This window comes from Podarcis gaigeae (genome assembly GCF_964106915.1).
Source record: "Podarcis gaigeae genome assembly, chromosome: 2".
In the NCBI taxonomy this organism is placed as follows: domain Eukaryota; kingdom Metazoa; phylum Chordata; class Lepidosauria; order Squamata; family Lacertidae; genus Podarcis; species Podarcis gaigeae.
The window spans coordinates 125,452,281-125,479,749 of NC_139679.1; the positions used below are offsets into that span (position 1 = coordinate 125,452,281).

The 27,469-nt window shown below is 52.1% G+C and overlaps 3 protein-coding genes across 4 annotated transcripts in view; 2 read left to right on the forward strand and 1 right to left on the reverse strand.

Annotated features, from left to right (window-relative positions):
• LOC310837618 (uncharacterized protein) overlaps positions 1-10,504 on the forward strand; it is a 100,801-nt gene extending 90,297 nt beyond the window's left edge. The window contains exon 2 of the transcript XR_014560591.1: positions 10,086-10,504. The gene's annotated coding sequence lies outside the window, so the exon portion shown is untranslated. The remainder of the gene's footprint in view (positions 1-10,085) is intronic.
• On the forward strand, positions 418-7,405 carry PFDN6 (prefoldin subunit 6). Its single transcript, XM_083725467.1, has 4 exons — positions 418-564; positions 2,088-2,158; positions 2,244-2,368; positions 5,953-7,405. Exons 1-4 carry the CDS (start codon positions 501-503, stop codon positions 6,071-6,073), a joined length of 381 nt encoding a protein of 126 aa, XP_083581593.1. The 5' UTR covers positions 418-500; the 3' UTR covers positions 6,074-7,405.
• Positions 7,306-27,469, reverse strand: RGL2 (ral guanine nucleotide dissociation stimulator like 2). 2 transcript variants are annotated; one of them, XM_083723712.1, is made up of 18 exons: positions 27,273-27,469; positions 26,761-26,911; positions 25,327-25,425; positions 24,684-24,919; positions 24,346-24,405; positions 21,668-21,953; positions 20,840-21,055; positions 19,607-19,710; positions 18,599-18,683; positions 16,699-16,776; positions 16,520-16,594; positions 15,838-15,870; positions 15,600-15,721; positions 14,102-14,194; positions 13,528-13,657; positions 12,461-12,706; positions 10,515-10,629; positions 7,306-9,618 (listed from the first exon to the last, which is right to left on the reverse strand). In XM_083723712.1, exons 2-18 carry the CDS (start codon positions 26,878-26,880, stop codon positions 9,407-9,409), a joined length of 2,310 nt encoding a protein of 769 aa, XP_083579838.1. In that variant the 5' UTR covers positions 26,881-26,911; positions 27,273-27,469; the 3' UTR covers positions 7,306-9,406. The 2 variants fall into 2 exon arrangements, with proteins under 2 accessions (XP_083579838.1, XP_083579839.1); XM_083723713.1 differs by lacking the exons at positions 26,761-26,911; positions 27,273-27,469 and adding an exon at positions 25,682-26,050.

Below are 27,469 nucleotides of genomic sequence, written 5' to 3' on the forward strand. Positions count from 1 at the left end.
GAGGGGGCTCCAGGGGTGCCTGGGGGGATCCATTGGAGGTGGGGGGGCAAAGGGGAGCTGGGTGGGGAGGGACCCTGGGGGGTGGCTGCCCCCTTCCCCCGTCTCCACACACCCAGAGGGGGTCAGGAAATGCCCCTGGGAGGGGGGAATGCAGAGAGTTGGGGTGGCCCCCGTGGTGACCCATAGGCAGAGGGCAGCTTCACCATGCAGAACCCCCCCCCCCCCGGGGTTCAGTGATCCCACACAGGCTTTTGTTTTGAGGATAGAGACACCCACCCACTCCAGGAGCTGGTGGCGAGGGGCTGCTCCAAACTCGAGCCCTGAGCGGGTCGTAAGCAGAGCCCTTTGACAGCTGGATCTGCCATGTGTTTTCTCCTAGTTGCAACTTCTTGGGGGCTCTTGGCTTTTCTACCAGCAAAGCTGCACTGGCAGTTACTTGCTTTTTCTGCAGAGAGTGCCACCCCCACCCCTGCTCCTGAGCTGCCTGAGAGAAGGAGGCGATGGCTGAAGCCTTGCAGAAGAAGCTCCAGGGAGAGCTGGAGAAATACCAGCAGCTGCAGAAAGGTAAATTCCACCACCACCTCTCATTATACACACACGCATGCACACAGCTATTCATAAGAAAGTATCAGAGTGCCTTAGAATAGCTGTACATGAAACAGTTCTAAAAGTTGAAATCAGACAGCAGAAAAGCTCTCATCAGGCCTTTGAAAGCTGGCCAAACTCCAGTGGCAGGAAGTCCCGCAGGACGGGGCTGATAACTCTAAAGGCTTGGGTTCTCCTTGTTGCCAAATGGGCCTCACCAAGTTGGGGAAGGAACAGCGACGCTCCTGCAGGTGACCTGAAGCTGGGAAATTGGGGTTCAGGCGGTCCCTGAAGCACCCTGGACCCAAGTTGCCCAGGGCTTTGTAAATTAATGCAAGGACCTAATAATAATAATAATAATTTATTATTTATACCCTGCCCATCTGGCTGAGTTTCCTCAGCCACTCTGGGCAGCTCCCAATCGAGTGTTAAAACAATACAGCATTAAATATTAAAAACGTCCCTAAACAGGGCTGCCTTCAGATGTCTTTTTAAGATAGGATAGCTGCTTATTTCCTTCATGTCTGATGGGAGGCCGTTCCACAGGGCGGGCGCCACTACCGAGAAGCCCCTCTGCCTGGTTCCCTGTAACCTCACTTCTCGCAATGACGGAACCGCCAGAAGGCCCTTGAACCTGGCTCAGGAAATGAGTCAGAAAAGGACCTCAGAATCCCATTTCCCTGCTCCAGAACGTTATAGCAGCGCCTCTCAGTTCTGGGCTTGCGTTTAAAATGTGGGAGTCTTTCCCCCCCATTTCTTATATGTGCTGTCTAGACACCTGTCACGTCTTGTCCTCCCACCAAGAAGTAGCTGGGCCCACTTAAAAGTTAAGTTCTTGGAAGTTTTGAAGCACAAGTTGGGCGGCCATCTCTCATGGATGCTTTAGTTGAGATTCCTACATTGCAGGGGGTTGGACTAGATGACCCTCGGGGTCCCTTACAATACTATGCTTTTGGGTTGGATTTCATTCATTCCTGTGGACTGCCGGTCTATGTTGTGTTGGTTCTAATATTTTTCCATGTGTGTTCTACACTTTTTTTTGTTTGTTTTACTGGGGGGAACTCTTCCTCATCCCCGCTAATAGTAATAATAATAATAATAATAATAATAATTTTATAAGCTTCTACAAAGTACAGAAAAAAGGAAAAAATAACCAAAAATTTAAAACAAATGATATTCCATATTTCTTTTATTATGCCTCACTTCCCCCTCTTCTTGGGTTCCTTATATTTTATATTATTGCCTGCATTTCCCAGTGAAGCCAAATTGTTATTTACAATCTCTTCTAAATACATAAATGTATAAAATTTATACTGCACATTATTTATATCAAACCTGCTAGCGTCTTTATTTGTTTAGAGTAATTTTGCAAATGCTCTATAAATGCTTTCCATTCTTCCTTACAAACTTGATCTTCTTGATTCTTCTTCTTATTCCGGTGAGCTTCGCCCTTTCTGCATAGTCCATCAATTTCTGTCCCTGTTCTTCTTCCCTGCTTCCAGATATCAGCAAGTGCATGACGGCCCGGCAGAAGCTGGAGGCTCAGCTGACCGAGAACAACGTGGTGAAGGAGGTGAGCCCCCGCCCACCCCCCTGACCGTTGCAGAAGCCACCGCTTGAGCCGCCTCCCTCCCTGCTGACCTTTCCTTCCTCTGCAGGAGCTGGACCTGTTGGATTCGTCCAACACCGTCTACAAGCTGATTGGGCCCGTCTTGGTGAAGCAGGACACGGACGAGGCCAAAGCCACGGTCGCGAAACGCCTGGACTACATCGCAGGGGAGATGTGAGTGCCACCTCCATCCCACGGGGAGGCTCTGCCACTGCGGTTTTTCACACACACACACACACACACACACACACACACACAGAGACACACATACATATATATATATATACATATATATATATATATACATATATATATATTTGCTTTCGTAGATTTTCACGGGTACAGGAATGCAGGTTTTGGTGTCCTCGGGTGTCTTCCCGTGTAAAAGTTGGGGTGTCTAGGCGACGTTTCGACGAGGTCTCACTCGTCATCTTCAGGCTGGTGCTTTCGGCTTCTTGTTACTGGAACAGAGCGGGATCTCAATGTTTGAGTTCCTATAAATACTGTAGAGGGGGTGTGGTGTCTAGCCTCCAATGTTCTGGGCAGAGAGGAAGTTCCCAGGCTAGTGTGCCTTTTCTTCTTTTGTTCCTTAATTACTTGAGAGATACCTTGAGTGATTTCTTGAGTGATATCCTGAGTACCACTTAGGTGGGTCATTAGGTGTGGATTAGTTGCTAAAGTCTTTGTGTCTTGACCTCTTGAACTTTGTGAAGAGTTTTCCTGAGAAGATGGCTGTATTGCACTTAGTTGTGCTTTGGCTTGGCTTCGTGTATAGGGGCGAGCTGTGGTTTTGTGGCTTGTGTCAGCCAGATCTGTGTAGGGATTGCAGGGGGGTGCAGCATCCGGAGGTGCCACCATGGATTGGCTACTGGATGGTGTCAGTAATTCATCTGTGGAGAGGGTCTGGGTTTGGGTCTGGTGTGGTTGATTGGTGTTGGCGTTCTGTGTGCCTCTGGATCTGGTGTCAGTTTTTGTGGAGAGGGCTAATTTCCAGATGTCTGGCAAGCGGGATGTGTCGTCACGCTTGTTCATGTTGTGAGGGTGTTTCTCTATCTCGATGGCTTCCATGATTATTCTCTTGTGGTGATGTTCCGTGTTAAAGAGCAATTTGGAATCTGCAAAATTAATTTCGTGTCCTGTTTCTTTCATGTGTTGGAAAAGAGAGGAAGTTTTTTCTTCTTTTTTGACGGCATTCTTGTGTTCTGCGATACGTGCATTTATTCGTCTGTTTGTTTGTCCAATGTACGTGGCTGGGCAGACTTTGCAGGGTATTTCATAGATCCCTTGGTTTTCCAACTGGATTTTATCCTTGGGGTTTCTGAGGATATTGGCTATTTTTTGGTTGGTGCAAAAGGCTGTTTTGATATTGTGTTTATGGAGGATTTTGCTAATTTTATCTGTAGTGCCCTTGATATAAGGAAGGAGGGCCATGCCATTGTTTTCTTCTGTGTCTTGGTTTTTGGGGGGTGTTTCCTTTTGGATTAGCTTCGTAATCCTGTTTTGCTGGTATCCATTGGCAATTAACACATTTGAGAGATTCTGTAACTCAGTTGTCAAGTGGTCTTTGTCAGCCAGGCGTTTGGTTCTGGAGATGAGAGTCTTGGCTACGGAGTTTATTTGTGCAGGGTGGTGGTGTGATTGTGCATGTAAGTAGCGGTTGGTGTGTGTTTTTTTCTGGTAGATAGTGTGTCCTAGGGAGCCATCAGGTTTTTTGTAGATTAGGACGTCAAGGAAGGGAAGTTGGTTGTTGGCTTCTATTTCCATAGTGAATTGTATTTTGGGGTGTAAGTTGTTGAGATGTGTGAGGAAGCTATCCAGTTTTTCCTTCCCGTGTGGCCAAATTACAAAGGTGTCGTCAACATATCTGAGCCAAAGTTTGGGTTTGTGTTCTGACTTGTCTAAAGCATTGGTTTCAAAGTGTTCCATGTACAGGTTTGCGATGACCGGTGAGAGGGGTGATCCCATAGGTGCTCCTTCTATCTGTTTGTATCTTTGTCCATTGTGGATGAAGTACGTGTTGGTACAGTACAGTATTTATAGGAACTCAAACATTGAGATCCCGCTCTGTTCCAGTAACAAGAAGCCGAAAGCACCAGCCTGAAGATGACGAGTGAGACCTCGTCGAAACGTCGCCTAGACACCCCAACTTTTACACGGGAAGACACCCGAGGACACCAAAACCTGCATATATATATATATATATATATATATATATATATATATATATATATTACACACGCACACACACAGTGTCATACCTCGGGTTGAAGTTGCTTCAGGTTGAGTTCTTTCGGGTTGCGCTCCGCGGTGACCCAGAAGTAACAGAACGCATTACTTCCGGGCTTCGCCGCTCACGCATGCACAGACGCTCAAAATGACGTCACGCACATACGCGGAAGCGGCGAATCGCCACATGCACAGACACGGGTTGCGTTCGCTTCAGGATGCGAACGGGGCTTCGGAACGGATCCCATTCATATCCAGAGGTACCACTGTATATATACATAATTTTATTGGGATTATTCTAGTAAAAGAAAGGAGAAAAAAGGGGGGAAGAGAATAGGGGAAATTGTGTGCACTTGAAAACGTGGGCAGCATTAAGATAAATTCAACAGTGTAAATAAGTTTTGATGGATGCGATAATGGAAAACTGAATTGTTTAGTTTATATAAAATGTGCAGGGATGTGTGTTATGCAAAATGAACTATGGAAAGAGAAGAAGGGAAATCATTGATATTCTAAGGTTGTTTAAATGAATATTCTAAATTGTTAAACAGAAAAATTACACATACGGTGTATGTGTGTGTGTGTGTGTGTGTGTGTGTGTATGTATACACACACACACACACACACACACATATATATGAATGAAAATACAGTGGACTCTCGGGTTGCGAACGTGATCCGTGCGGGATGCATGTTCACAACCCGCAGTGGCGCATCTGCACATGCACGGGTTGCAACTCGGCGCTTCTGCCCGAAAACTGCAACTAATGCAGAATGCGGCCGCTAGACTGGTGACTGGGAGCAGCCGCTGAGACCATATAACAGCAGTGCTGAAAGACCTACATTGGCTCCCAGTACATTTCTGAGCACAATTCAAAGTGCTGACCTTGTAAGCCCTAAACAGCCTCTGTCCTGTATACCTGAAGGAGTGTCTCCACCCCCATCGTTCTGCCCGGACCTTGAAGTCCAGCTCCAAGGGCCTTCTGGCGGTTCCCTCCCTGCGAGAAGCCAAGTTACAGGGAAACAGGCAGAGGGCCTTCTCGGTGGTGGCACCCGCCCTGTGGAATGCCCTCCCATCAAAGAGATGAACAACTACCTGACATTTAGAAGACATCTGAAGGCAGCCCTGTTCAGGGAAGTTTTTAATGTGTGACATTTTAATGTATTTTTAATCTTTGTTGGAAGCCGCCCAGAGTGGCTGGGGAAACCCAGCCAGATGAGCAGGGTACAAATAATAAATTATTATAACCAATTAAAAACTAAAAATAAGATAAAAGGACAGCTGGCTAGCCACTTCAGGGAGGAGGAGGAGGAGACGAGCTGCAAGGTCCGTGTTCCAGCTCTGCTGTCAGAGGGGTCACTTCTCTGAACACGTGTTGCTGGGGATCCATGAACTATAGTGTTGGGAGGGCTCCCCGGGTGTCATCTAGCCGGAGCCCCTTGCAGTGCAGGGCTCGCGGTGTTCTTGGCCTCCCCGGGGCTTGTGAAGCCACCAGCGCTAACACCGCCTCCACTGTGTCCTGTCGTTTCAGCAAGCGCTACGAGGGCCAGGTGCAGGATTACGAGAAGAAGTCGGACCAGCAGCGGGAGACGCTGGCGCGGCTGCAGCAGGAGTTCCAGAAGGCCCAGGCCAAGGGTGCCGTCAAGGCCTGAGGGGAGTTGGGGGGCTTTTCCTGGACTGTGGGGGGAGGGATGGGGACACCGTTGCGAGGCCTGCTCCGCTGGGCAGAAATAAAAGCTTGGGTCAAGTCTCCCAAATCTCTCTCTCTCAGCTGATGCCTTCCTCTTTCACACTCGGACCTCGCCATGCGCAAAGTGGAGGGGGAGGCCCCTGAAAAGGAGACCACCCCTCTCAACACGAAGCCAACACACAAAATCTGTCCCTGTGGCCTGGTACCCCTGGGGCGTCTTGACCCCATCGCTGCCTCGCGAGGAGCTCTCTCTAGGGTCAGGCTGCGGCAGCTTCGAAGGGTGGCTGGTCTGGGATCCTGGAATGGTAGAGTTGGAATGGGGGACCCCCAGGGCCATCCAGTCCAGCCCGCTGCCAAGGCGGGAGCAGAGCACGTTCTTCGGATGGGACCCTCCTTCAGCCAACCCACTTCCGCAAGGGCTTCAGAAAAGCCGAGAAGGATGGGGTTTCTGGCAACTCCCGCTGCACTGGCAGAGCTTTTTAGGGAGGAGGGACATTGGGTTCGCGCTCTAGGGAAAGGATGGAAATGTAGAGTTCGGTGGGACCTCAGGGGGTCATCCATTCCAACCCCCTGCAAAGGCAGGAATCTCAGCTAAAGCATCCCTGGTGGATGACCACCCAACCTCTGCTTAAAAACCTCCAAGGAAGGAGAGCCCGCTGTGGAACAGCTCTTCCTGTCAGAAATCCTCTTTTATTGTAACCTGAAGCCCTGTGTTCGAGTCCTCCCCTCCAGAGCAGGAGAAAACAACCTTTCTCCCTATTCCATGCGACAGCCCTCGAGATATCTGAAGACGGCTATCATATCTCACATCTCCAGGCTTGGAGAGGTCCTGCCCCTCCTCGGGTCTCTAGGGCCAGGCTGCAGCTGCCTGCCTGCTTCTCTGGGGCTGGCAAAGGGCCCCCTACGTCAGGCTCACCTCCCCGCCAGGGACAGGTGCCTGGGAATGTTTCCAGCTTTGCTGCTGTAGGCAAGAAGAGGCGAGAGCCACCTAGAAGCTGGCAGAGGAAATCCTTGGGACACGTCCAAAAGGCCAAGACGCACCTAAGGACTGTTTGTTGTAAACAGAACCTCTGAGCACTTTGTGAAGATGGCCCAAATATTGCCATTTTGTTTAGTGCACTCTTCACGTCCTCAGAGGTACTCCCATCTCAGTCTGGGTCCCCACGCACAAAGCTTTCCATATCACAAAGCTGGTTTTTATAATAATATTTTATAGAAAGTTTCAGTGTCTCTGATGCAGCCGAGTACAAAGGTTTTTAACATTCAAAACATGGTTTTTCCTCCAGAGAAAGAGGGGGGGAAAAGTTATAGGCAGCAGGTAGAAAGTGCTGGTTGCCCGTGGGCAGCTGTGAGACGGTGGCAAGGGGCAGGCAGCAGCCCAACTGGTGCAGCTCAGCCCACAGAGGTGTTAAAAGGCTCCTGTGAAGAAGGCGTTTCTTGGGCTGAAACTTAAATAGTATAAAAATATATTGGGGACTCTGCAGAGTTTCAGACAATACACGAAAGACGAGAGCCAATTTGCAAGCTGTTTAGGATCGTATATAAAATGTTAGCTGCGCGGTGAGAAGGAGCAGCCTGCAGGAGTGCAAAAAGTGGGGAAACTCCCAACCTTCCTCAACCTGCAATCTCCTCTGGGGTTTTAAACTACAACTCCCCATCGGGTGCTGGTGGGAACTGTAGTCCAAAAGTCCTGGAATCTCAGAACTGTGACGTTGGGATGGGACACCCAGGGTCATCTAGTCCAACCCCCTGCAATTCAGGAACCAGAGCTCAATGATACCTGACAGAAGCCTGCCCAACCTTCAATGAACCATAGAATTCAAGTGTTGGAAGGGACCCCCAAGGGCCATCTAGCCTAACCCCATGACCCCAAGGGCCATCTGGCCACCCAACCTTGGCTTAAAAACCTCCGAGGAAGGAGAAGGCGGTTCAGAAACACATTTACGCAGAACCTCTTTTCTTGTAACTTGAAGCCATTGGTTGGGGCTGATGGGAAATTCAGTGCAAAACCCCTGGAGGAGATCCCAACCTGAGGGCGGCTGGAGCGGAATTTGCAAAGTGGCTGTCCTTGTAAAACGGCCGCGAAAAGTCACCGTTTTCCCACCAGCATCAGGATTCACAGGTGACATTTCCCCCTCGCTTTAGGAAGGACAGATTTGGCCGTGGGTCAGGCCGAACCCTTCCCCACAGCCTCACAACATAGCGCTGTCTTTTTTTAAAAAATTAGTGTTAATTTGCACTCGGCGCAGTGCCAAGTGCATCTTAGAGTCACACACACCCTCCCTGAGATATGGGGCAGCTGAGCTTAGCAGAGGGGGCAGTTTGCAGCTGGGATCTGTGGGAAACAGCCTCCGACAGGGACAGAATTGCTGCGCTTTCCCACCGGTCCAAAAAGAGGGAGCCGTCATCAGGGCAATCCGCCAAGCCCTCCCTCCCCGCAGCAGGAAGCGAAGTGCCTCAGGGCCACTTGGCAACCCTCCCGTTGATAGTTAAGGCACTTGGGGCAGGTGGGGGGAGCCCAGAGCGAGAGGAGAAGGCGCCCACAGCAAAGAAACAGGAAGCCGGTGGCGACGGCAACAGGAAGTGCACAACGCAGATGGAATCTCTTCCAAGCGCAACACAACACCCGTGTCTTCGACAACGCAGCCTTTCTCCCTGAGCTAGAGGGGAGGGATTTCACTAGAATCGCAGAATTCGAAGGAACCTGAGGATCATCCAGTCCAACCCCAGCGGTCCAAGGTGGGACTGCAAACCTTATCAGCCCCATGCTCTACCCGACTGAGCTGTGAACGGCATGATGAAGGAAAGGAAAGGTGCTGACACTGGAAATCAGACAACAGATTCAGACAACGGAAGATCAGGAGGGGCCCACAAGGATCATCTAGTCCAGCCCCCTGAGAGGGCGGAATCATAGCTAAGGATCCCAGGTGGCCATTGAAGCTGTGCTTAAAAAATGGAGGAGACTCTGCCAGCTCTGGTTCCACCATCAAACGGGACGTTCTTCCTAACGTTTAGCTGGAATCTTCTTTCTCGTCGTTTGCATCCGTCGGATCGGGTCCTGCGCTCTGGTTTCCCTTTCCCCGGGTCCAAGCAGTTGAGGACATTGAGTTCCTCAAAGACTCTGGAAAACCAGGGTTCTCCGCCAGCCAGGCCTGCCAACGCAGCTCTGCCAACATTTTGCCACTTCTGACACCGCGTTGCAACCCTGTGCTGTCCCCAGTCTCAAGGGCAGCGTGGGCCGCCAGCCCTGAGCGAGCAGAAACCGAGGCATCGCTCTGTCCTCCTGCCGCCCAACTCAAAAGAGGGCTCTGGCTATCTTCCGCCCGGTGGCCTTAATCTTCGGGAAGGTGGCGCTGATCTCCACCCCCTTGTGCGGCGTCGGCTTGGGCTTGGGCGGGGGCGGCGGAGGGGGCAGCTTCTCCCGCGGGCGCTTGGGTCGCAGCATGAAGTCCAGGCAGGTGCTGCTCATCGCGTAGAAGACGTTTGCCGTGGTAGGGAAGGCTAGCTCTGCAGGGGTGGTAGGAAGAGAGAGAGAGGAGGGGTCAAGGTGGAAGAATGAGAGGAACTGCTCATTTTTGGAGTTCCCTTGTGGAAAAGGAACGGTGCGCCCAAAGCCAGAACCAGGGACTCCTGGGGGCACAGCTCATCTCCAGTCTTTAAAAAAAACAACCCTCCTCTATTAGCATTGCTTTCCCAGACCTCTGTTGCTCTGCAGCTTTGCAGAACCTGAGCTGCCGTTTTCTTAAAAACCCAAATACAAAGCCGCAAGATTTTTGCCACTTTGTCGACATCAGAAGACGGCTCGATTAGAATCTGCTGACAGACAAGGGGAGGATAATAAAGACTTTGACGTCCATTGGGCAGCCTTGAAGCAGGGGAAATGTTTAAAAGACATCATCCTCTGTGCTGCCTTGTTGGAAAAATATTTTTTAAGGAAACATTTACAGTGGTACCACGGGTTACAGACGCTTCAGATTACAGACGCTTCAGGTTACAGACTCCACTAACCCAGAAATAGTACCGGGTTAAAAACTTTGCTTCAGGATGAGAACAGAAATAGTGTGGCAGCAGCAGGAGGCCCCATTAGCCAAAGTGGTACCTCAGGTTAAGAACAGTTTCAGGTTAAGAACGGACCTCCAGAACGAATTAAATTCTTAATCCGAGGGACCACTGTATAAACTGCCGGGGAAGCACTGGAAAGCTAATTGTACCCTAAAAGCAATTTGACGCACTGCAAAATCCCACAGCCAGCAGTTAAAACCAGTGGCGTAAATGCTTGCAACAGAATTGTAGAGTTCGAAGGGACCCCCAGAGCTCATCTAGTCCAACCCCCTTTGCAGTGCAGGATTCACATCCCCTCAGATTCCCCCCTCCCCACTATAAAGCACAGAGATGAGCCTCACCTCGGCCTTCCGGCAGGAGCTGCACCAGTTCGTAGTTGGGGGCCAGGACCCGATCCTGGTTGTGCTTCTCCAGCGCCTTCGCAATCACAACCGGCGCCTTGTCTTGGCTCGTGACCTGCAGATGGCAGGCAGCAATAACACAGGGAGAGATAGATAGATAGATAGATAGAGAGAGAGAGAGAGAGAGAGAGAGAGAGAGAGAAGAAACAGGATTTTCAGCCTTTGCCAATTGGGTCCCCCTCAGGATTTTTTGGACCAGGGCCGATTGTGAGTTTATTTCATAAAATTTACAGGCCACTGGATTGTAAAAAAACAAACAAGCCTTAAAGCCGTTTTGAAAAACAATGAAACTTTTGGCAGAAACGGTGTGTAAATAAATATGTAAAACCTTAAAAATGAAACAAAAACCTTTGCGGCAAACTGAAAACAGATTAAAACACACCAACGTTCTACGCTATCTGGGTAGGCCTGTCTAAAATAAAAAAGGTGTTTAGGAGGCGCTGTTAAGATCACAGCAAAGGTTGGGTGCCCATCTGTCGGGGGCGCTTGAGCTGAGATTCCTGCATTGCAAGGGGCCTGGACTAGATGATTTTTGGGGTCCCTTCTGATTCTATGATTCTATGGTATCTGCTTGGTGTCACTCAGCAGGGAGTTCCAGAGTCAGGAGCTGGCACGCCGGAAAATCCATTTTATTACAGATGCAGAACGGGTGTTACGTTGCCCCTGAGAATGGGCCAGTTCAGCCAATCACAGAATCATATCAAGTTAATTGGAATGGGCCCCCAGGGGTCATCCAGCCCAGCCCTTGCAGTCTAAGCAGCTGAGTGGCTGCATGTGGGGTCAGGCCACGACACAGATAACCTGGTCCCGCGCCATAGCGCAAAAGAGCTGGCAGGCACCTGGCTGGGGAACCGTAGAGCTGCAGCCCGGGAAGGGCAGCCTTTCTCAACCTGTGGGTCCCCAGATATTGTTGGACTACAACTCCCATCATCCCTGGCCTTGCTAGCTAGGAGTGATGGGAGTTGTAGTTCAACAACATCTGGGGACCCACAGGTTGAGAAAGCCTGCCTTAGGGCCATCTAGGCCAGGTACCCCCAAACTCAGCCTTCCAGATGTGCTGGGACTACAACTCCCATCATCCCTAGCTAGCAGGACTGGTGGTCAGGGATGATGGGAATAGTAGTCCCTCTGTATTTATCACTCCTGTTATACAGAAATCTCCAAATGGGTCCAAATTTCAATGTCTAAAACTCCCGGTAGAGGGCAAGGACCTGGAGATTACGCTAAGGGTGGCCAAATTCTGTGTGACTGCCATAAAACTTAGGGAACAAACTGTACAACCAAAATGATTCAGGTTTTAAATGATAATCTTAGGTTATATTTTAGTGATCAAGATTATATATATATACACACACACACACACACACACACACTGCCGCTATACAGTGGTACCTCGGGTTACAGACGCTTCAGGTTACAGACTCTGCTAACCCAGAAATAGTACCTCGAGTTAAAAACTTTGCTTCAGGATGAGAATAGAAACCGTGCTCCGGCAGCAGGAGGCCCCATTAGCAATAGTGGTGCTTCAGGTTAAGAACAGTTTCAGGCTAAGAATGGACCTCTGGAACGAATTAAGTACTTAACCCGAGGTACCACTGTATCTGAATTGTCTCTGTTGTACCCAGTTGCAATTCAATTTATCCCTGTTGTGTTTTATGATTTTCCTGATACTGTAAGTGACCTGGAACTGTATCTGTAAGTGACCTGTGACCGTAATAACAAAATTCATTCCATTGTAGTCCCGAAACATCTGGAGGGCCGCGTTTGGGGGGTGCCTGGTCTAGACCAACCTCCTGCCGCGCACGGGGGACAGCTAAGGGCTGCTTCTGCGCCCCCCTCCCCGGCCAGGGCCCATCTCCCCCAGGGGTCCTGCCCCCTTCACTCACCAAGATGCTCTTGTAGAGGGTGCCGTTGTGCAGAGCCATGCTGACGCGGATGATGCGGCAGTCCGAGGGGAGTCCGCTGTCCGGGGCGGGGGCCGTGGGGTAGGCCGACCCACAGGATGCCGAGCGCCGGTGGCCACGGACGAAGGTGCCCCCCACGGCAGGGGGTGGGGCCAAGCCCTCCGGGGAGGAGGGAGAGGAGTTCTCTGGGGCCGTGTCCAGCGAGGAGACGGAGGGCCACTTCATACGCTGGGGAGGCAGCGGGAGGCAAGGGTTAGCGAGGGATGCGTCCTGCTCAGTGCTGTCTACACGGGCCGGCAGCAGCGGGGGACTTCGGAGAAATCTGCCCCCACGGTTCTAATATTCACAACGATGCCCCTTTGGGCACAGTTGCTTCTTACGTGTCCTCAGTAGGTACCTCATTTATTTGTTAAATTTCCACAGATCCCAGGGCTGTTAGGAGCATGGAAAAAAATGCAACATAAAAGCACCAACAGGCAGCCGCTGAAAGAGTAAATTGGCCTCATTCCAAATTCAGGTACTTTTGAAAGTGGCTTACAAATAAAATGGAAACACATAAAAGCGTCATAGGAAAGACAATTGTGAAAAAGCAATTAAACTGAAATAGGTAGGTTGATAAGATACATTAGGGTTGCCATATTTCCAAATATGAAAATCCGGACAGAGTTGCTGACTTTCTGGAGCTTTTTTTTTTCTTTCCCTGGAGCATTTTTCTGCAGATTTTATCACACTTTTCATCCCTTTTGCCATATTTCCGGGTTTCCCCCAACATTTTGCTGGTTTCAGGAAAATCCCCCCACCCCCGGACGCCATTTTCCAGACCCAAATCCCGGAAGTGTGTGGGAAACCCTGGAGGTATGGCAGCCCTAGGATAGAAACCAGATGAGAGATTAAAGGTACAGGAAATCACAGTAAAAGCAGCATAGCACCAGCCCCTTCCTTAAAAAGTGATACTAAGCAGGACCCTTCTTCTGCTTACGAAGTGAAAATTCCCGCAGAGCTCACAAATCGCAGCTGAGAAAGGACATTGTCCCGGCCCCCCAACTCACCTGGGTCTGGTGTGGTTGCCCTTGGGGGGTGGGGGAAGCAGGTGGAGGCAGCAGGAGGCCTGGCGGGGCTTGTGGGGAGCTGGGCTTGTCCCAGGAGACAAGGGTACTCATCCCAATCGAGGTGGCCAGGCTGGAGGAGAAAGGAGAAACGTCTGGTGGTTGGGAAAGGACCAGGAGAAGACGTTTCAGCAGGTGAGACCCAGCTCTACCGTGCTAGGGTTTTAAGATTCCAGCTGGACACCTGCGATTTGGACTCTCCTTCATGGGAGCAGAGGTTGGGTGGCCATTTGAGCACCAGCGGTGCTTGACCTGAGATTTATGCATTGCAGCGGGTTGGGCTAGATGTCCCTCAGGGGTCCCCCTTCCAGCTCTACAATTCTATTATTTGAAAAGAAAGCTTCGAAATTAGAGGGCGGGGGGAGAGAAGAGGTGAGGCTGGACTTCCTCTTTTGATGGAGGTTTCTCAAGCAGAGGACGCGTGGCCAGCTGTCATGGATTCAATTCTGGCAAGGGGTTGGGCTAGATGTCCCTCGGGGGTCCCTCCCATCTCTCCTGGGCCCTTCCCGCCTCTCACTCTGCGCAGTGGGTGATCACCAGGGTGGGCTTCACGGGGCGGCCAGGGGTCGCTGCTTCCGCAGGCGGCTCAATCGTGCAGGAGAGCTGGTAGCTGGCAGAGAGAAAGAGGGAGAATGCCTGCTTTAAATATTTTACTTTTAATAATAATAATAATAATAATAATAATAATAATAATAATAATAATAATTTCCCAGAAGAGAAAACAGCAGCTGTGTTTCAGTCTGTTGCAGCAAAAACTACAGGACAGGGATGCCCCCTGCTCCCCACAAACCCCCTAAATCTGTTCCAAACCTCCGGACCAGACTGGGAAGGGGAGGGGCCAGGAAAACCTTCCTTGGAGATTTTGAAGCTGTCGGTCAAGGATTCTATAGCTGAGTTTCCTGCATTGCAAGGGGGCTGGATGGCCCTGCGGAAATCTTGGCACTGACAGGACACTTCGGTTGACCACTGCCCGGGGTCTTGCGGCATCTTGAAAGCTTGACCCCTTTTTTCTGGAATCAAGATGCCATGGACCGTTGTGGAAAATTCGTCAGGAGTTTCTGAAGGACAGGGTCATAAAATCATAGAATCTTCCGAGTCAGAAGGGACCCAGGGGTCATCCAGTCCAACCCCTGCCTTGCAGGAATCTCGGCTCTAGCCTCCACAACAGAGGCAAGGAAGGAGAGCTCACCGCTCCACTGTCAGCAGTTATCTCCCATCTGGACTACTGAAGGTGACCAAACTGCAACTAATCCAGAATGCGGCAGCTAGACTGGTGACTGGGAGTGGCCACCGAGACCACATAACACCGGTCTTGAAAGACCTACATTGGCTTCCAGTACGTTTCCGAGCACAATTCAAAGTGTTGGCGCTGACCTTTCAAGCCCTAAGCTTGGCTCAGTAGACCTGAAGGAGCGTCGTTCTGCCCAGACACTGGCCCATCGTTCTGCCCCATCATTCTGCCCAGACACTGAGCTCCAGCGCCGAGGGCCTTCTGGCGGTTCCCTCACTGTGAGAAGCCAAGTTACAGGGAACCAGGCAGAGGGCCTTCTTGGTGGTGGCGCCTGCCCTGTGGAATGCCCTCCCACCAGATGTCAAAGAGAAGAACAACCACCAGACTTTTAGAAGACGTCTGAAGGCAGCCCTGTTTAGGGAAGCTTTTAATGTTTAACAGACCACTGTATTTTAATACTTTGTTGGAAGCCACCCAGAGTGGCTGGGGAAACCCAGCCAAATGGGCGGGGTATAAATAATAAATTATTACACTGCAATGTGAACCGCTCTGAAGTTTACAAATAAAGAGCAGTATACAAACTTTGATGGGCTTTTGAGGGGTCAGTCTGCGTGATATCTGGGGGGTCCCCTCCACAAATTCCAGCTAAACATTTGCAGAAACAGAGGGGCTCAGGGCACGTCAGGGGGGTGGGCCGCGTGACCTCCGGGAACCCCCTTCCAACCGATTTAGGATTCTAGGGCCAAAGAGCAGACTGGGTTTCGGGTGGGATCCTGAGACCCACCTCTGGCCCTCGCTGAGTCGGGGCAAGCGCTGCAGCCATCGCTGGAGGTGCCGGTCAGGGCTCAGGGCGTAGTTGCGGCAGTTGGCCTGCAGGAGTCGCAGCTGGGTGAGGATCTCGAATTCCTATTTTTTGAGGGGGGGACACAAAGAAAAATGGGCATTAATAATAGAAGGCGCCCCCCTCATTTTTAAAGGGATGCCCGTTGCATGCTCCTCCCCTCTCCCAATGCGGCACGTACCTTGCGGTGCTTCTCGAAGTTGATGTACCCGTTCTGCAAAGAGAAAGAGTCACAGAATTGTAGATTTAGTCGGAGGGGAAGAGAGACGTAATTATTCCAGACATGAGCGCGAATGCATCCCACCAGACAGCTCCAGCCCCACCAGGGCCAGCAAAAGTCGCCTGCCTCCTGCTTTTCACAGAATTCCCAAATTGCGCTTGTTTCTGGAGTGCAGCCTGAGATCTCTTCATTTGCCCCAATAAAATTGGCTCATTCATTCATGCCTGCTGCGATTCCCACCCGAGTTCTCTCCCAGGGAAGGGACTCCCTGGTTGCCTCTCTGAGGGAGTTGCCGTTCCGTCATCCTCCTGCCAACCCACCTCTGCATTTGGAAGCCGCTGGGTCACTTCGCCGTAGAATCACAGAAGGGACCTTCCAAGGTCATCCAGCCCACCCTACAAGGCAGCAGTCTCCACCAAAGCCTCCCTGACAACTGGACATCCAACGTCGGCTGAGAAACCTCCAAGGAAGGAGAGCCCACCGCCTTCCGAGAGAGTTGAGATTCCTGCATTGCAGGGGGTTTGGACTGGATGACCCTCGGCGGTCTCTTCAAAACCCAGAATTCTGTAGTTCTACGAGTCTGCTCCCCTGCCGAATGGTCTGCCCGGGGTTGGCGTCTCCCCGCCTGCCACCCGGTCCTCACCTGCAGCCTGTTCCGTGTCGCTGCGTCCAGCATCACCAAGTCCTTGAGGAAAGTGCCCAGGTAGGGGACCACGCCCTGTGAGGAAGAGATGGAGAGAAGAAGGAGGTCAGAGACGGGGAGACCTGCATTCCTGGCCTCTCGGCCCCAGCCCGCCTCCCCTCCTCTTGAAGTCTGGGTACCACGGGGCGATGCTCCAAAGATCTCCGCTGCTGCCTGCGCTGGATTGGGTCCGCCCCAGCCCCTCGAGGGTAGCCATCCTGTGGGGAGCAGGAGAAGAGAAGAGAATTCAGAACTGCATTATTTTAGGATAAATTGCATGGCGAAATGTGCACATCGGTCCAAATTGCATTCAAAAACGTGTTCAGTAGTAGGGTCTCAGGAGACTCCCTCGAAAGGCGAATGTCTCTCTCCCATTGGAGGTTTTCAAGCAGAGGCCTAGGACCCTCGTACCTACGGGACTGCCTCTCCCGGTATGCCCCACAGAGGACCTTAAGGTCCATAAATAGCAACACCCTAGAGGTCCTGGGCCCTAAGGAAGTCAGATTAGTCTCAACCAGAGCCAGGGTCTTTTCAACACTGGCTCCAGCCTGGTGGAACGCTCTGCCTCATGAGACCAGGGCCCTGCAGAGTTGTTCCGCCTGGCCTTTGGCTTGGAATCAACTTGATCCCCTTCCCCTTTTTCCTTTTTCCTTTCTCCTGTGATGGAACTCCTATTCGGAGACTTCCCTGGCTTTTTTCTGGCCCACGGTCTTGGCTGCGGAGGGCAGGGTATAAATAATTTTTTTTATTATGATTGTTATTATTATAGAGGCTGGATGGCCGTCTGCCAGGGACTCTTTCGCTGCAATTCCTACAAAGCCTTGAGTCTCAGGCCATGTCCCGGATTTCGGAGACATGCAGAGGAACACTTGCACACCCCATCTGGTTTTGCTTCGGCACCTGAACTTCAATGTTTGTTTTCACGGGCCGTTTTCTTCCCGGTGTTCCGTTTCCGCTCGTGAGCTGCCTCGGAAGAGTTTGTTGCCCGGAAAGTGAGGACTGTAAGCACCGATGGTGCAAAAACAAACAAGCCGAGTGAGAAGGTGGCTCAGAGATGCAAGGGATTTGCTCAGGATAGGATATGCAATAGATTAGGAACTGCACTTCGCAAAAAGTCAAAGCCCTGAACATTTTTATGCCAGGTGTGTGGGGGTTTAAAAGTCCACCAGACATCGAGAGCCAGGGTAGTGCAGTGGTTAGAGTGGCAGAATGCGACCTGGGAGAGAATCATAGAATCTTAGAGCTGGAAGGGACCTAGGGTCATCTAGTCCCACCCCCTGCAATGCAGGAATCTCAGCTCAAGCATCCATGACAGATGGCCACCCAACCTCTGCTTTAAAATCTCCAAGGAAGGAGAGAGCCCACAACCTCCTGAGGGAGTTTGTTCCACTGTCAATCAGCTCTTACTGTCGTATATTGGAATCTCCTTTCTTGTAACCTGAAGCCATGGGTTTGAGTCCTACCCTCCGGAGCAGGAGAAAACAAGCCTGCTCCCTCCTCCGTGGGACAGCCCTTAAGATATTTGAAGTTTCCCCTCAAGCCTCCTCTTTTCCAGGCTAAACATACCCAGCTCCTTCAACCGCTCCTCATCAGGCTTAGTTTTCAGACCCTTGATCCTCTTGGTCTCCCTCCTCTGCACACCTTCCAGCTTGTCAACATCCTTAAATTGTGGTGCCCAGAACTGGACACTGTACGCCAAGTGTGGTCAGAGTAAGGCAGAATAGAGAGGGACTATCACTTCCCTTGATCTGGACACTAGACTTGATGCAGCCTAGAATCGTGTTAGCTTTTTTTGCTGCTGCATCACCCTGTGGACTCATGTTAAGCTAGTGGTCCACCGAGACCCCTAGATCCTCCTCACGTGTACTGCTAGTCAGCCAGGTGTCCCCCATCCTCTATTCGTGCATCTGCTTCTTCCTGCCTAAGTGCACAGCCTGACGTTTGTCCCTGTTGAAATTCATTTTGTTAACCTGGGCCCAGTACTCCAATCTGTTACGGTCATTTTGGATCCCGATTCTGCGGAGAACATGGAATAAATACCTGGAAGAGGAGCCTCCGGCTCTGGCTGTAGTTGTCCTCTTCTGAGCAGACGGCGCTCAGCTCCTCATAGCAGCGGAGGGAGTCCCTGGGGGGGGGGGGGGAGAGAGAAGCTGAGTAGGGCAGTCTCAAAAGGGAACCCCCTTCCACAACCCACCCCAGCACTAAAATACGACAGAGACAACAGGTCAGCCAGGCCACCTTTAATGGGCTGCGCCCAGAAATGGAAACAAGAGGAGATTCCGACAAAAGAAGAATGGCAAACAAAATTAATGGACTGTGCAGAATTGGATAAAACGACAGGAAGTATTCGAAACCTGTGGGACCAGAGATTTACAGAAGATTGGAAGAAGTATACGAACTATTTGAAGAGCAACTGTATTACCAACAAATTACGCTAGTAGGACTACAAGAAGCTGTGTAAGGAGAAATCTGTGAAGCGTTGCAAATTAGAGAAAGAACAGTGATATTTGTTATGAATTAAATGTAATGGAAGAAGTGGGAAATGTGCATTTAGAGATTAGATTGGAAGATTTTCAGACGAGATTGATGAAAAATTGTATAAGATGTCAAAATATGTTTAAATATGTTTTTAAAAATTGTATAAGATGTCAAAATATGTTTAAATATGCTGAAAATTAATTTAAAAAATGATATAAAAAGAAGTTTAATGGGCTGCACCCTGCCTAAGAGGGATGAGGCTTGTGTGTTTGTAGGGACCTCCCTAGACACCTCTGCTGCGTTGGTTAGCTGTGACTCTGGGGTTGGACTCGATGACCCAGAGGTGTCTCACCCAACCCTACAATTCCAGAGGGTGCCTGGCAGGGAAGAAAAGCGCTTTGGGAAGAGGACCTAAGGACCTGGGCAAGAAGAGGGGAATGCCAGGGCAGATGGCAGCCTAGTTTTTGTTGCTGCCAGAAAGAAGCTCCGGGTCCCAGAGACGGGTGTGTGTGTGTGTGTGTGTGTGTGTGTGTGTGTGTCTGCGAGGGGAAGCAGAGGATCGGGGCCCACCTGGATGTCTCCTCCCAGGTCCTCTTGAGGCGATGCAAAGGGGTGGACTGCAGTGCAGAGACGACGGCATAGAGAGAGGAGAAGTTGCGGAGGAGAAAACACTCCTGGGAGGGGAAAGAGAAAATAAGGAAAGGGTCTGCCCACCGCCTTCCTGGGAGGGTTTTGTGCAAAGGCCACGTGTTTAAATCTAAACAACAACGACAAATGCAGCTTACAAACATTCCAAACAAATAGATAAGGCAGCAGTTGGCAAACACCGCACCATGGACCCAGAAACGCTGCTGTTGTTTGTTTATTGTTATTATTATTCCTGCTTTCCCATTCCAACTCCACGACTGAATTCTGGACTGCTCAGTCGCTAGAGCACAAGACTCTCAATCTCAGGGTCATGGGTTCGAGTGGCGCGTTGGGCAAAAGATTCCAGCATTGCAGAGTGTAGGGGGTGCAAATATCCAGAGTGGGGGGGGGGGTCCGGTGGGATTGCTATGAGGAATTATGAAAAATGAAGCAAGCCATTGTGTCTGCGATGCGTTGACTGGGTTTGATTCATTGACAACAGTTTCTGATCGAATCCCCCAGGCCTCTCCACCTCTGCCATTTGCTTTCTCTACGCCTGACAGGCACGTATAAGCATTCTGAAACACAGGCCAGTTGCTTCTTCAGGAATCCTCAGTACATAAAGATAGTAGGTTAATCTGATGTAGTTTAATCTTTAGATAGATCTTAAGGACTAGGAAGAGGGTTCACAAGGAGATGGCAAATACTGCCATCCTAACTCCTGTTTATGACCTCCGGGGTTTTGCTGAATGCATTCCTCTAGTCCGGTTTATTTACTCTCAGATATGTATGCATGCTCAAAGTAGTCTTTGTAGTTAAAAGAATTTCTTCTGATCTGTCCCACATGGTGGTTATGAAATGCTCAGAGGAAATCTGATTGGTTCTTACGAACACTGTGTAAAAAGTTCTTTTGTGAATAAAACGACCTGGGCCGAGGAGTGGACAGAGGAGAATTATTATTATTGGCACCTCCTCCCAGAGTCTTGCTTTGGGAATGCTACAGCAGAGGGTTGGGCTGGATGACCCTCGGGTGGCCCCTTCCAACCCTAACTATTCAATGGCTCTATGAATTCCATCATTCTGTTACGATTTCAGTCTACCCACAGCGCTTAATCCAGCACAAAGCCAGAAAGGGACAGAAGGAACCGCGACGCCCTCCTTGCAAGGAGGACTCACCTCTGCCACGCGGATCCACTTCTCCAGCAGCCGTGCCCTCTGCACCGCCCGCAGCTCCGTGTCGCCCAGGCAGGAGGAGACGACGGCGTTGGCCACGCGGTTGAATTGGGCCACGGTGGCGCGGACCGAGGGGCAGGCCCCCTCGTGGCCCCTCTTGTCCCGCTGCGACCACAGCTGGCCCTGGCACTCGTGGGGCACCAGGCGCAGGAAGAGCTCCTGCGGAGAGAGAAGTAACTGAAGGGGGGGAGGAAGAGAGGAGAGCCCCCCCCAAAAGCCCCCAATCCCTGGCAGGCTGGCTTAAAAGGAACCCGAAACCTGTGCCCCTCAAACACAGGCTAGGTGAATGGCGAGGGATTCTCTGACCAGGAAGAACAGCTTTTGTTCTATTATTATTATTATTATTATTATTATTATTATTATTATTATTTTACCAACCACCCAAACACAAACAATGAAACCCCCCAGGCAGCTGATACATTGGGTATACAATATTCAATAATATACATTTTCAATAATATACATATTCAAATCAACCATATGTACGCTTCTAAATGCCTTAACGCTCCTCCCTCCACAAGGTTTATTTAACTTTTAACATTTCAATTGCCCCAATAATTCAATATCTTCTCAGACCAATCCTCCTCTTTCTCACTGACCAAGAATAGCTTTCGTTGACGGAAGGCAAAACCTCCCAAGTCTCCAGTCCTCATGCCCGAAGAGGTGGAGGGTGGGCCATGACAGAGGGCAGAACAAGGGTTGTGGAGCTCATCCAGACCCCCTGCAGGATCCCCCCAGACCCTCTCCCCTGCCCCCCCCCGTCACACTCACAGCATCCTGCGCAGTGAGATGAGCAGCCACGTCTTCCGCCTGGAGCCCCAGGATGTAGTGGGGGTCGGGGGGCCCTTCGTCCGTGATGCCCTCGTCCTCCCGGGGGTCCTCCTGGCCTTTGGGAGCTCCCTCTTGGCCGGCCGCCAGGAGGGTCTTCTCGGGGTCTGATCCGCTACCCAGCGCCCAGCGCAGCCAGGCTCCCAGCTGCTCCTTCAGGCCAGCGTCCAGCCCCACAAAGTCCTCCTGGTACCCGTCCAGCCAGGAGCACAGCAGAGACCCCAGGGCCCTGTGGGGAGGGGAAAGGGGGGAGTCTGTGACTGCTGGGATCCCAGGAAGCCCCACCCACCCCAGCACAACAGCCAGTCAGAGAGGCCCATTATGGGAAACGGGCAAATGGGATTCAAACCCCCAAGAGCCCTCTCTCCCTTTCTGTGGTTTCCAGCATATAATCATAGAATCGTTGGAAAGGGCCTGCTGGTCATCTAGTCCAACCCCGTTTCTCTCCAGGTGCATCGGCCTCTTCTTCGCCTTCCCTCTGAATGAAAAAGCCCCAAAGAGATGGCTCAGTCCGTAGCTCTCAGAGTCGTGAGTTCCCACCAAGGGGGAAAGATTCCTGAATTGCACTTGACTACATTGCAAAGAGGCGCAGGTCAATTCTGTATCCAGGGCAGCTGTCTCCCAGCTCCATCTGATACGCAGGATGAGACCCTACCTGCCCGCCGACTGTCTCGCCAGAGTGGTGCATGCTCTGGTTATCTCCCGCTTGGACTACTGCCATGCGCTCTCTGTGGGGCTCCCTTTGAAGGTGACCCGGAAACTACAACTAATCCAGAATGCGGCAGCCAGACTGGTGACTGGGAGCGGCCACCGAGACCATATAACTCCGGTCTTGAAAGACCTACACTGGCTCCCAGTACGTTTCCAGGCACAATTCAAAGTGTTGGTGCTGACCTTTAAAGCCCTAAATGGCCCAGTAGACCTGAAGGAGCGTCTCCACCCCTGACACCTGGGTCCAGCTCCAAGGGCCTTCTGGCGGTTCCCTCCCTGCAAGAAGTGAGGTTGCAGGGAACCAGGCAGAGGGCCTTCTCAGTGGTGGCGCCTGCCCTGTGGAACGCCCTCCCATCAGATGCCAAGGAAATAAACAACTACCAGACTTTTAGAAGACATCTGAAGGCAGCCCTGTTTAGGGAAGTTTTGACGTTTTATTCTGTTTTTAATGCTCTGTTGAAAGCCGCCCAGAGTGGATGGGGAAACCCAGCCAGATGGGCAGGGTATAAATAATAAATTATTATTATTATTATTATTATTATTTGACTGGATGACTACCTGGGGTCCCTCCAAACTCTCCCATTCTATGGCTCTATGACCTTTCCGGTTGCCCTGTTCTGAACCCGTCTCAGAGACACCCTACCCCAGACAGCAGGTGCAGCCTCCCAGATCAGATCTGAACCCGTCTCAGAGACACCCTACCCCAGACAGCAGGTGCAGCCTCCCAGATCAGGGAGTCTCTGGTGACTCACTCGTGCGAGGGAGCCAAGCCCACGTGCCCTGGCCTCGCCCCCGCCCCCCACCCCAGTCCACGTGCCTCACCCCCCATGCCTCCCGGGAGCCCACGGCAAGACCAGACGCAGCCAGCAAGCGCCTCGTCTCTCCGGAGGGCGTTTCAGGGAGGGTGTCGTCTCCCGCACCCGCTTCCCACTGAAGGCTCAAAGGAGCAGCCCTGCTTGACCCTCTCCTGACCTAATATCCTGTCTCCAAAAGGGGACAGCCCAGGAGGACAGTCTCCCAGGCCAGCAGAAAATATCTATATTCTGCAAGTCGGGAGGAGAGGAGGGAATGACTGACTGTTTTTGTTTTCGTTTGGGTTATTTTGCTTCGACCACTTATTTGTGTTTTAATCTTGTATTTTTATATAGTAAATTGCCCTGAAAGCTTTTGATGGATGATATAGAAATCCTAATCCTAATAATGGAATAGATGTAAATCCTTCCTCAATGGTGAACTGATGCCTGTTTTTTTATTTATTTATTAAAAATATGTATACGTATACCGACCTATCATTAAAAAAAAAAGAGGTTTACAAGATAACAAGGTAACTTTTTAACATGGTCTTGTGCAAAGAAGGCTTTATGGTTTTATTGCTATAAACGTCTTTGATTATCTTTTTTATATGACACAAAGCTGGACAAATATTTTCACCAAGGCTTTCTCTGAGATTCCTGCCTGGCGGGGGCTGGACTAGATGACCACAGGGGGACCCCTTCCAACTCTGCCCTTCTCTGTTTTTGCGTATGGGATTGCACTAACGTGAGGCCGTTCAGAAGCAAGGCTGGAGACGGAGCTCAAACCCGGAACCCAAAGGCTCGCGACGACCACTGTGCCTCTGAGCATGTGCCGAGTTCAGGGACCTCTGAGGTTTCTGCACGGCAAGGGGTTGGGCTAGATGAGCGCCAGGGGTCCTTCCAGTGTGCTACGATTCAATGACCTTACCCAGTTCATAATCATAACACCAACACAGGCAGCCATCCTTCTGGTAGAGAGAGGAGAGAGTCCAGAAGCAGCTTAGGAATTAGCTCAGAAAATGGGATTTAGGCTGCGGAGGGGGGTATTTCTTTTGGGGAGGGGGCTGTTATTAAGTGCTCAGAGGAGCAGGGAAAAGGAAGCAGGCACCCACTCACCGCTGAAGGTCTGCTGTTTCCGGGGTAGCGTCTGAACTTGAACCCACAACCGCCTGCAGCCTGCGGGGGGGGGGAGGAAGTGAGAATACCAAGGGACTCAATAAATTAAGTAATTCTTCTACTCTCTAGCCCAGCCAGCGACCCGCCACCTCTCCACAGTTTCAGGCGGCTGCCCAGCAGGCAGAAACCCAACCGGTGATGTTCTGTTCTTACCATGAAAACTCAGAAATGTTAACGATGCCGCACAAGCTGCACCTGCTGGGTTTCCGCCTGCGGACCAAACAAACAGCACTGCCAATGTTCCCACCCCCCCAGACCATCTCCCCTCCATTGCAAACCTCTCAAGCAGCAGCCCCAGGACCAGGCCAGTCGTGGCGAATGTCCGGTAGGTGGCCAGGAAGGCCGGCACGTAGCAGGTGTCCCCGAGCGAAGGGGCTTCCAGAAGGTGCCTGACCAGGCGGGGCAGCGATCCGGCCTTCAGCATCCGAGAGCGGCCAGCCGGGGACCCCGAAACCCCCAGCGCCGTGGCATCAGCAGCCCCTGGGTGACCCGAAGCGCTTGGCGGGTCTTCGCCCTGCAGGGGTGGGGGCAGAAAAAAAGAGGCGGGCTCCAATGACAAGGAAGGAGGCTCGGTTTGTGAGCTGTAAGTTGTGGATTTCTTAGCAGCGGTTCCCTGCACGGCCGGTGGGTTGAGCTGGATGACCTCTGGGGGGTACCAACCAATTTTTCGTAAACAGAGGCAGCCTCCTCCTCCTCGTCCTAATCTGGCCTGTGGCAGGTCATTCCCTTGCTTGGCTTGAGTACCACCAGGGCCTCTAACTGTTGCACAGCAGGCAGAAATTCAACAGGTGACGTTTCGCCAAATGCCACGAAAAGGCAGCAATGTGAGTAGTACGTCTTTTAGCGATGCTTCTCTTCCTTTGGCAATATACACCCCCACCCACTTACCCACCCACCCCCCAGGCATGGGGCACGACTTACCCCAGAGAACAGGCTGGCTTTGTTGGCGCCCCCTGGCAGCCGAGAGCTGACGGTGTAGATGGCGCCTTCCTCCTTCTCCTCCCACAAGGTCACTGGGGGCTGCGGTGGGGGGAGAAAAAAAGACATTTTAGCCCGTGTGCAATTCCTCCCCACCCCCCAAGTTGCCACCATTGTGCGCCTTCATTTATGCCTATTTATTTGTGGGTCTGCGGCATTTCCGTCCCTCAGGCCTCCCCCTCCACAACCCTGAGAGGCTGGGAGAAGGCAGCCTGCGAAGATTTGAACCCAAGTCCTCAAACCATGGCACCACCTTGGCTTCTGACACCCCCCCCCCATAAAACCCTCTGAGCCTTACCTTCACAGGCAGGCAGTACCAACGGGTGCGGGTGAGGATCCCCCCCTCTGCGGAGCCCCCTCCCGGCTCCAGGCAGCCCCCCAGGCGGAGGAAGACCTTCATGGGGGTGGCAGATCACCCCCCCTTTGCACCCCTCCTGCCCCCAGCTGGAGAAAGTGGGGGGGGTCCTCTTAGCTGCAGAAGATGGGCAGAAGGAGGGCTGGGATGGGGGGGCCCAGGCTGAACTCCCGGCCCCCCACCCAGGCCTCGTGTGTGTTTCTTTCCTGCCTCCCTTTCGGTGTCGATTCCTCTCCTTCCGCTTCGCAGGATTGGGCCCGGCCCCTTCCCCGCCCTGCAGAGGACTTCCCCAAAAACAGGCCAAACCAGATTCCACTTCTCTCTCTCAGCCAACCCCCCCCCCCCCAACAACAACAGGGCCTTTGCCTGGAAGCCCCGCGATACACATGCACACCTAGGCAGCAGGCAGGCAGGCCGGAGTCCAACAGGTGCAGCTGCCAGCTGGGAAGGCGTGCCCACAACACCGGATCAAAGGTGCTCGCCTCCAGAGACGGAGCTTTGTCACCCGGGCAACGGAGCCACACAGTGGGTCAATAGAGAGCAGCAGGCAGACACGCAAACACACACACACACACACACACGCGCGCGCACCTGTCCCAGTCTGCACACCGAGAATGCAAAGAGACGCACTGCGCCAACCCTGCAGTGCAGGCCGGAGGAGGGGGGGCAGCGCGATCACGACCCACAAGCGGACCAGCCCCACACAATGAGGCGGGCGGGCGGGCGGGCGGGCTGGACACATGTCTGCAAAGGGGGATCACCTCTGGAAGCAACCGGTGGGGGTTGGACTAGATGACCCTGGGCATTGCTGGGATTCGCCAGAGATTTTTAAACAGGGCTTTGTAAGGGACCGTGGTTCCTGCATGGCTAGGGCTGGGCTGGATGACCCCGGGGGGCCCCTTCTATGGCTCGTGGGCACGGGCGAGGGAACTCTTGAACCCAGCACCTGCCAAGCATACCCGCAGAGAGTAACTCCTGCATCCCTCCCCCACCCCAACAAACCCCTCCCTGCTGCTACTGACCTGCTCAGGAGTTGGGGGTCCTCCGCGCTCCGACTCGGGGATCCTGCTCCGGAAAGCGCTGAGGGTCACACCGGCGTCGCCTCCCCCGTCCAGCAGGTGGCGAAGAGAGCGGGGGAACATCCGGACCCCCTCCCGTCACGCCCGAGGGCAGCTGAGGGGGGGAGAGAAGCAGGGGAGGGGGTGTTTTTCCCCATGGTTTTTTTTGGGGGTGTCTCCCACCCTATTGCCCGTTTTCACCCCAAACCCTAACTGCAAACGCGCCTCCTCTTAAGGGTGCTTGCGACGAGGGTCCCACGGGCAAGAATCCCACCCCTAAACTTTGTTTTTAAAACACCCTCAGCCCCCAAACCGCTTGCAAGAAACTCTTGCCTCCTTCCTTCCGAAAACTTGCACGGGGTTGGAATGGATGACCCCTGGGGTCCCCTCCCTCCAACTCCACTCCAGCTCCTACTGATGATGCCTCGCCCCCCTCCCCTCCCATGGGGGCCAGCCCTCTCCCTGCGGGGTCTCACCTGGGTGCTGGAGGGCAGGACCCCATGGGGTGCCGCTGGGCTGCAGGGCAGGGACCCAGGAGTGCCCCGTTGCTTTGCCAGGCGCCGGCCAAGGGAGGGGGCAGGATGGAAAGTCCGGAAGCGGAGCCAGCTGGGAGCGGAGCCAGGGACAAAGTGAAGGAAGGGGAAACCGGAGCCGGACTGCCTGGGAGCGGAGC